The sequence below is a fragment of the Penaeus japonicus genome, unplaced genomic scaffold (assembly GCF_977035675.1).
Source record: "Penaeus japonicus unplaced genomic scaffold, GWHDUDI00000001_assembly GWHDUDI00000007, whole genome shotgun sequence".
Taxonomy (NCBI): Eukaryota; Metazoa; Arthropoda; class Malacostraca; order Decapoda; family Penaeidae; genus Penaeus; species Penaeus japonicus.
In genome coordinates, this window is record NW_028234409.1 from 44400394 (window position 1) to 44410393 (window position 10000).

Genomic DNA, 10000 nt, shown 5'->3' on the forward strand with positions numbered 1-10000 from the left:
TAGGGGGGGGGGGTAAACGGACTCGTGCACCCGACAAGAGAATGTCATTTTGTCATAATTATTCGCGTAAGAATGCCTGCGACCTGTAAATATAGCTCCAAAGAGAGAAGCTAGTAAATCTGCAGTCTAGTAGGTGAAGAACATCATTACACGTAACGTTCATTAATAGACGGACTTATAATACTACAGACCAACAAACCCGATGCAAGAAGAGAGAGAGAGAGAGAGAGAGAGAGAGAGAGAGAGAGAGAGAGAGAGAGAGAGAGAGAGAGAGAGAGAGAGAGAGAGAGAGAGAGAGAGAGAGAGAGAGAGAGAGAGAGAGAGAGAGAGAGAGAGAGAGAGAGAAAACGGAATGTTAACGAAGAGTGAAAAGAAGATACAAACAAAAATGTACAGATAAGTGTGGAGTGCCAGCGTGCGCGAGAGGAGACGAGGCGGAGGAGTGATGAGGGACAGGGAAGAAGGAGCAGCTCAGGAAAAGGAATGCATGGGAAGTGAAGGACGAAAGTGATACACAGGGAGAGGGGAGTGAGGTGTGTGAAGGACATGAGTTGCGTTCCTCATGTCAGGGGTGAAGGAGGGGAAGAGGAGATAGCGAGATTCCAAGAGTTCAAGGAGACAACGCTAATGACCTGCATAGGAAAAGGTAACCAGTCGCGGTATTCGGTTCGGGATGATATTTATAAAGGGCTTCCTTGTTCGAGGCACATCACATCGGTTTCCATTCTCCATTCCCCTTCTCGCGATGTTTGTACATAAATAAACACACGCACACACACATGCCCACATACCCCCCACACTATATATATATATATATATATATATATATATATATATATATATATATATATATATATATATATATATATATATATATATGTATATATATATTCCTTCTTCCTTGTCTCTCTCTCTCTCACCCCTCTCTACCTGTTTTTATCTCTCTTCTAAAAACACCTAGTCTTACAACAACATTAACAATAAACAACCATTCACACAGCCCCCCCCCCCCTTACTCTCATTCATTCTCTCTCTCTCTCTCTCTCTCTCTCTCTCTCTCTCTGTGTTTGTCTCTCTCTCACCGCGTAGCTGAGATACTCCTACCGACCTGAAGTCCATGCTTGGCTGCGAAGTGACTTTAACATTTTGGCATAATCCCACACCTCCAGAATGAGACCACGAAGGCACACATATTTTCACTTAAGTGGCCTTCCTTCTTTTGTTTTTGCTTTCTTTATTTAGAATATGGAAGAAAAATTGTTCGGATGAGCTTTTCGAAATGGGTGGTGCGATTATGATAGTTTCTAAGGATGTAGCTTGGTTTGATTTGCATATGTTTATCTTATAGTTTCGTATATGTGTGTCTAGTTAGGATGTCTCAATTGATTATGTGTTAGAGTTTTTATAATAGCTCGATATACATTATTCTTTTGATATTTATCTGTCTGTATGTCTCTCTCTGTCTTTTTTCTTTCTCTCTCTCTCTCTCTCTCTCTCAATGTCCCCCCCCCCTCTCTCTCTCACCCTATCACCTAATTCGGTATCCACATATATATACATATGTAGGCCTAACTATAAAAAAACAAATTCCTTGTTTTTTTCCCTTAATACATTCTTTCTTTGGCTTCCTAGAAACATATGGACATTCATCCTACAAAGAAATTCTTGGTTATTCCACTAACTAGAACGAAGATATGAAGATAAAGAATGATGGTGTTGGTATTGGTAGTGGTGGTGATGGTGATGATGATGATGAGATGATGGTGATGATAATGATATAAATGATGATGATAATGGTAATGGTAATGGTAATGATAATTATGGTGATAATAATAATATAAAAAATAATAACAATAATATCGATAACAATAGCGGTAACCATAACAACATAAATAATCAAAGGAATTATAAGAGCAAAAAAAAAGGAAGAAGAAACAGAAGAGCCAAGATAAAAGCACCTGCTCATCTGCTGGCAATGCGTCATTTGCCAACATCTTAAGACGGATTTATAAAAAGGAAAATAAAAAATGGAAAGGATTGATATAGTGACAGAAAGAAAAACAGAGAGAGGGAGGGATGGAGGGGAGGAAGGGAGGAAGGGAGGGAGGGAAGGGAGGGGAGGGTGGGAGAGATAGAGGAAGGGAAAGAGAGGGGCGAAAGAGAGAGAGAGAAAGAGAGAGAGAGAGAGAGAGAGGGAGAGAGAGAGAGAGAGAGAGAGAGAGAGAGAGAGAGAGAGAGAGAGAGAGAGAGAGAGAGAGAGAGAGAGAGAGAGAGAGAGAGAGAGAGAGAGAGGAGAGAGAGGAGAGAGAGAGAGAGAGAGAGGGAGAGAGAGAGAGAGAGAGAGAGAGAGAGAGAGAGAGAGAGAGAGAGGGAGAGAGAGAGAGAGAGAAAGTGAGAGAGAGAGAAAGAGAAAGCAACAGAGGGAGATACAGAAAGGTAGAGAGAGTCAGAGAAAGAGAAAGAGAAAGAGAGAGCGACAGAGAGACAGAGAGAGAGAAAAAGAGAAATGATCCCCACCGCCATGCCCGCTCAACACCAGCTCATGCGCGACCGATGTGGCACTGTGGGATTACCACAGTGCCTGAGAGAGGTAATTCTGACCCGGGTCATCCCGTGGCACAGTGCCAAACGCTCTTCTTATAATGGTGTCGCAAGTCGACGCTGTGTCTTCAGAATAATATATCCTTTGATTTTCCCGTATGAGCAGATACCGTGGCGTATGCTCAACTGTCACAATCTGTCATGCTATATTCTGTTTGTGTTATATTCTTGGATTACGAATAGGATATGTGATCAAGAATTATGGAGTAAATTAATACAATATTGGGCTTTAGATTTAATCTTCATATTTAAACGTTAAGTGCAAGAAGGCCAGAATGCATACCTCACTCTAGACAAATACAAACAACAGAGCTAATCACCTGCAAGATTCCAAAGGAAAATCTAATACGTCTGTGAAGCAAGAATTAGTCTTACCTTCCCCTGCCTCCCCCCTCCCCTCCCCTCGTATAATGGTCCCCACCTATTCTTCGTTAAAAAATATGGATCAACAAACAGCCAAGGACATAAACAAACCTCAAGTACAACGGAAACGAAGTAAACAAAGTGGGAGAATAAACAGATCGAAAAGAAGAAGGAAAAAAAGTGCTGGCATTGCGTGCACAAAAAACGGTATGCGGATGTGAAAGAGGCGAATGGTTCCCCGTGGCTGGTTGTGTGGGAGGATACTGGCACTGGCACTAAAACAGGGGGCACTGATACAAAGTACACACAAAGAAAAATACAATAAAGAGAAGGAAAAAAGAGAGGATTAAAAAAGAAAGGAAAGAGAATGAAAAAAGTTTTTTTTTTTTTTTTGGTCTTCTGTCCAAATAAATAAATCGATGAAAAGCAGTGGACTAAACTTTGGATAGAAATTGGCAGGTGGAGATTTTCCTAATCGGCATATGCTCACACTCAGGAGAGAAAATTATGTCTATATGTATACATACATACGGGCTAGTAAAACAAAATGGGTATATGATCTAGTCAACAAAAACAAACATATCATATATATATACACATACATACATACATACATATATATATATATATATATATATATATATATATATATATATATATATATATATATATATATATATATATATGTATATATATATATGTATGTATGTATGTATGTATGTATGTATGTATGTATGTATGTATGTATGTATGTATGTATGTATGTATGTATGTATGTATGTATGTATGTATGTATGTATGTATGTATGTATGTATGCATATACATATACATTTTTGTATATATATATATATATATATATATATATATATATATAGAGATAGATAGATATATAGATATATATACTGCAGGGAACACAAATTTAGCGTTACGATGCTTTTCTTGAAGATCAAAAACATTTCATTTCTCAACAGTTATATATATTTCCCAGTCACCATGTGCATCCGAAGAGAAAGAAAGTAAAAAAGTATGTTTATGCATGCCATTTCCTGTGTCACCGGTATATATAGAGAAATCTGGTCGGTGATCGGTCTGTAATTATAAAAAAGAGGAGGGAGGGAGGGACGGAGGGAGGGAGGGGGAGAGATAGAATAAAAGAGTATAAAAAGAGAAGAAAGTAAAGGACATTGCCCTCTTCATGCCATGCCAATCAGTAAACCCCATCGATACAGGCATCACATTTGAGCAGGTGACCTTATGCAACATCTCTCTAATCTTGCACATCAACTCGGCGACAGCCTGAGAATGCACCTCCATGGCTGGTCGCGTTCTGAGCTCTGTTCATTTTCGCAACAGCGTGAACTAATATAGACAGCTATTAAGTACACCCTTTCTATTGATTCCTTTATAGATCAACAAACCAGTATGATGTATGATTTTTCGAACTTCCTTTTTTTTAATCACTTTGGTTGGGGATATTCAAAAATGTTTTCAAGATTTATTATTAGATTTATCATGAGGGCTGCACCTTATCGAAAAAACTCACAATTTTGGCCTCAAATTATTTTTAAGTAAAAAAAAAAAAAAAAAAAAAAGGGCAGGCGCTTGTTAATTATCTATTCTTACTACATAAAATTGATAAAGGAATGAAAAAAAAAAAAAAACGGGTGAGAATGATTTTTTTTCGTCTACTTAATTTTCTCAGAGAGAGATAGATAGAAAGAGAAGGAGAAAGGAAGAGAGGAAAAGAGAAAACGGTAGTGATAGATAGACAAAGAGAGAAAGAGAAAGAGAGGGATATAAATAGATAGAGAGAGAGATAAATAGGTAGATAAAGAGAGGAGTAACGGAAAAAGACGTAAGCAAGTAGTACGATTAATGTCAAAGTAGACTATCTTAAGTTTGTTTTTCCAACAAATTTCTTAATCTTGCAGATATCTAATATTAGAGGAGGTTTGCCGAAGACTATAATGGCGGAGCCTTCATCAACATAATTATAACATGAAGTAGTTACTTTGCTGACATTAATTAAATGCTGCCGAAGTTAATTGCCCGCATAAGACACTTGTCAGGACAAAGGCAATCTTATATATTGTTGCTTCGTTGTCAACATCAATTAGAGGTTGCAAAAGTAAATCACGGGAGAATTTTATATTTAGGTGCTTCGTTGCCAACATGAATTAGAGGTTGCAAAACAAACAAACACACAAACACATTATTTCTCTCTCTCTCTCTCACAACCACACACACACACACACACACACACACACACACAAGCAAACATATAGATATATAAGCAAGGCTACGAAACCCAAGTACTTCCTGCTGACAGTACGTTCAAAATAACCTCGTCCATGAGAACTCGCATCAGACAAAGAAATAACAATACCACGCACCGCGAAAGACTCAAAGCGTGAGGCTAAACGAGGCTACGCTGTGGTATGACGTGAAGGAGAGTAAATATAGCGGGGAATTATCAACACATAGTTGGCGGGCGGCCTGCAGGTCGGCACCCACTACACGCCACGCAGCGCCCACGTTCGCGTGTGGGTTCTCGGTGGTCGGAACATCATGGGTTGTAACACTGGGGGTGTTCTTTTCGACGGTTCGTAGGTTGGGTTGGGTTGGAGTGGGTTGGGTTGGTTCGGGTTGGGTTGGGTTGGGTTGGGTTGGTTTGGGTTGGGTTGGTCTGGTTCGGGTTGGTTTGGTTTGATTTGGGTTGGTTTGGTTCGGGTTGGTTTGGGTTGGGTTGGGTTGGGTTGGAGTGGGTTGTGTTGTGTTGGGTTGGGTTGGGTTGGGTTGGGTTGGGTTTGGTTGGGTTGGTTTGGTTTGATTTGGGTTGGTTTGGGTTGGGTTGGGTTGGGTTGGAGTGGGTTGTGTTGTGTTGGGTTGGGTTGGGTTGGGTTGGGTTGGGTTGGGTTGGGTTGGTTTGGTTTGGGTTGGGTTGGGTTGGGTTGGGTTGGGTTGGTCTGGTTCGGGTTGGTTTGGGTTGGTTTGGGTTGATCTGGTTTGGTTTGGTTTGGGTTGGGTTGGTTTGGTTAGGTAAGGTAAGAGAAGACCGTAATATATATAACGGTAAGGCAAGGCTAAACGTAAGGCTAGACTGCATTAGGTTAGACTAGATCAGGTTGGGGCTTCAAGTGATATAAGGCTAAATGTGAAAAATTACCAAGTAAATGCCATTGCTATTGCTATGTAGCGAATAGTGTAGTTTAAATGTAAGCATAATTTGTCTTAGATAAAATTAGATTACCGAAGCCTTTTAAAAGACAACAGTGACAGTTTCCACGGGCTTAAAATATATCGTCCTCTAAAAAAAGGCCATTCCTAGTTATATATTTAGACGTCACCGCCGCACACACACACTCTTTGGCATTATCGTTTATGTATGTCCTCACCACTCAGGATGTAAAGAAGTAATTTCAAAGTACTTTTGGGAAAATTCGTATTCCCTGATGTAGTCATAAGAAAAAAAAGAGCCATTTCGAAATGCGGAGCTCAAAATAAATGATATTTTAATTCAATGTTGTGCTGTCACATTAATTTGTGCAAGTGCAGGGATTTATTTAGACGTTATGTGTTTTTTTTTCTTACCCTTCTATTTTTAGATCAAAAATAGTGTAATGGAAATTTCTGTTAAACATCTGAACATATTTTTCCTATATTTGCTCGCGAAATCCCTTTAAATCTTCATTTACATAAAGAAAAATTTCCAAAGTGAAATCGTAAATGGTTTTAGAAAAGTTACTCCCACTTGAGAGCTTTACTTCTCGTTTTCTTTCGCATTTCTCCATTTTCTTTAATAGAGTCGATGTCACCACAAACTACTGAATTTATACAATACACTGTTTATACTCCAGAGAATGATATGCAAATATCCATCAGGTAAGCAAATGCGTAGAACGAAGCGTGTCTTTTGATACAAGTACCGCTATAATATAACAGCAGACACCCTCGCCAACAATTCCAAACAAAACAATATCGACAAATAACAAATATACTCTCAAACCCTCTCATATTCTCCCCCCCATCACTACCAGACATAAAATGCACAACTCACACCTTCTCTCATTCTCCCACCTTCGCAAAAAAATACTAAAAAAACGCCAGTCGAGGAGTACTCACCGAACGGACTCGAGCTCCTCCTCGCGAATGTGGATTTTCTTCTCGATCTCGATCCTGTAGCTCTGGTACTCGTTGCTGATCTTGATAAACCTGGTCTCCTCATCCTTGCGGGCCTGTGAGGGCGAGGTTGGAGGAGGAGGACGTCAGTATTTGGAGTATAAATAAGGGGGTCAAGTTTCTCTCCTTTTTTTTTTCTTTTTTTTTTCGTTTTTGATGAGGTGTTGAATGAATAGATCCCTCTGAGTCGTGAATACTGTCAGTTTGAAGGATGAGTTTACTTTATTTTTTTTTGTTCGTGGGGCGGCGGTGAGTGACTACAAATAGGTTCTTCTGGGGAAAAGGCTGGATGTTTGTGCGCTATTGAAGGGAACTTCTGGTGAGGGGAAGAATGAAGCTGGACTATAGCGGCGATGTATGTAAGCTTCGAGGTAATTATATGTATCTATCTATCTATCTATCTATCTATATATATATATATATATATATATATATATATATATATATAATTTTTTTTAAGGAAAATTGGTCACTAATGAAGAGTGAAGTCCAGGATGTGATTATCGTAATGTTTTATTTCTGAAGTTAATTTTGAAAAATGGTGCTGGAAAGTGAAGATGTAATATAACCCAACGTCTTAAGTATTTTTTTTTTCTTTTTTTTTTTTTTGCTGCAGAGCGACAGGTTATTTTACGCACCAGGTGCCTTGGGGTGTAGAGTGGAAAATTGAATGAGATACAAATCCTTATAGAATGTGAGTAACATTCGTAAAATACAGGATCTAAACTTGAAAGTTACACAAATCCCAATAGAATGTCACTATGGATATAGATATAGGCTGTATTGCAGATGATTTTGGAGTTGCAGCAGATCAAAAAACTATGAGTGTGTCGATATAAAGATATTGAATAGAATCATTGCGAAGGATAGGCAGTGGAATAAACCAGTTGTTTGTGTCAGATTTCGAAATAATATACTGGTATATTTCAGCAAGGTTTACAGATACGGTAAATGTTATATTTAAAAAACGATTTTTGAGAAATTCCAACGCGAGGTATCGATAGATGAAAGTGTTTAATATTTTGTCGCTATGTGCTGTGAATATTCACATGTGGTATAAAGGTGTGTGTGTGTGTGTGTGTGTGAATGAGAGAGAGTGTGTGTTTGTGTGTGTGCGCGCGTACGTGTCATTAATTATGGATACATGTGGGTATTTATTTGTGTGTATGTGTGTGCGTAAATGTGTGTGAATGGGTATTCTTCAATATATATACATATACGTAAATATATATATATATATATATATATATATACATATATATGTATATAGATATATATATATATATATATATATATATGTATATATATATATATATATATATATATATATATATATATATATATATATATATATATATATATATATATTGTAACACATACACACATATATATATATATATTATATTATATATATATATATATATATATATATATATATACATATATACACACACACACAGCTTTCCGCATACATGTTGGCAAGCAAGAGATTCATATATTTACCAAACCGAAGCAATATCTAACATTCAGTCTGCAATAGCAACGATCTCAATAACAACAGCGATAAACCGACGAATAAAAAGAAAGCGAAAAAAACAACAACAACTCACAGAATCAGCCTCGTGCAAGGCGCTGGCCAGCTCGTTCCTCTCGGCCTCCAGGCGACGGATCTCGACCTCGAGTTCGTGCTTGATGCGACCCAGGTCACCGCAAGAGGACTTCAGGTCACTGTTCTCGGCTGGTGGAAGAAAAGGGGAGTGACGTCAGTGGTGATTGGAGTGTGGTTGAAGAAGAGGGAGGGAGAGGGCGAGAGGGAGGGAGGGAGGGAGGGAGGGAAAGGCGGGGAGAAGGACAGGTTAGAGAGAAAGAGCAAGAGAGAGAGAGCGAGAGAGAAAGAGAAAGAAAGAGTAAACTAGAAATATAGAACAAACACAGGAATAACGTAAATAAACATAAGCAAAAAGAGACAATCAGTCAAAACTAGAAAGAGGCTCATCAACCTCCAGACACTGAACAAGTATAATTTGAACCCCTTAAAAGCATTCCATTTGTAATTCATAAGTAAACAATATTAATTTTACATGGTATAATTTTCAACAAGTAAGAGAACATAGAAATGGAATTACAAAAAAAAAAAGAATTGTTTCGAATAATCTATTGTACGTAAGAAGTGTTTTTGCACATGTATCTCTATTGCTCTTGCTAAAGTAAATGGGGGAGAAGGATAGAGAGAAGGACAACGTGAAGAAAAAGAAGGTGAAAAGGAAGACGAGAAGACGAGTGCGAAAAAAAAAACTAAGAGGAAAACCATAATGAAAACAAGGGTAAATTAAGTTAAATCAGAGGAAAACCTCCTTGTAGAAATAAATACGAATAAGAACGAATAGCGTCACAAGACAGGGGATGTTATTGCCGAATTTCGATGTTATAACTTTATCAGAGAGAGCTATAACGTCGAAACGTGTTATTTTGAGGATGAGATAACATCAAAACATGTGAATTCCACTTCTTGTTTACAGATAAATTGAAATAAACTTCCGGCAATTCAGTAAAAATGATAAACTGGCAAGAATTATTGGATTTATGATCAAGATCAGCTTATGGAATATGTAATGTCATCATATCATGACTGTGAGTGGTTTGATGGTAAGGTTAGGCGGTATTCTGAAAATATTCGTCCTCTTGGTATTATTATATCATCAGTCATTAATGATCATAATCATAATCATAATCACAATCACAATCATAACCATAATCATAAATCATAATCATAATAACAACAATAACAACCTAACAATAATAATAATGATAATAACGATAACAACAACAACAGAAACACCACCAACAATCATAGAG

At 37.9% G+C, this 10000-nt stretch overlaps 1 protein-coding gene across 2 annotated transcripts in view; it reads right to left on the reverse strand.

Annotated features, from left to right (window-relative positions):
- Positions 1–10000, reverse strand: part of LOC122249255 (paramyosin, long form) — an 88045-nt gene that overhangs the window by 21587 nt on the left and 56458 nt on the right. For both annotated transcript variants that reach the window (XM_086538767.1, XM_086538766.1), the window contains exons 10-11: positions 8755–8882; positions 7088–7200 (exon numbers count right to left, since the gene is read on the reverse strand). In XM_086538767.1, coding sequence (XP_086394893.1) covers positions 7088–7200; positions 8755–8882 — 241 coding nt within the window. The remainder of the gene's footprint in view (positions 1–7087; positions 7201–8754; positions 8883–10000) is intronic.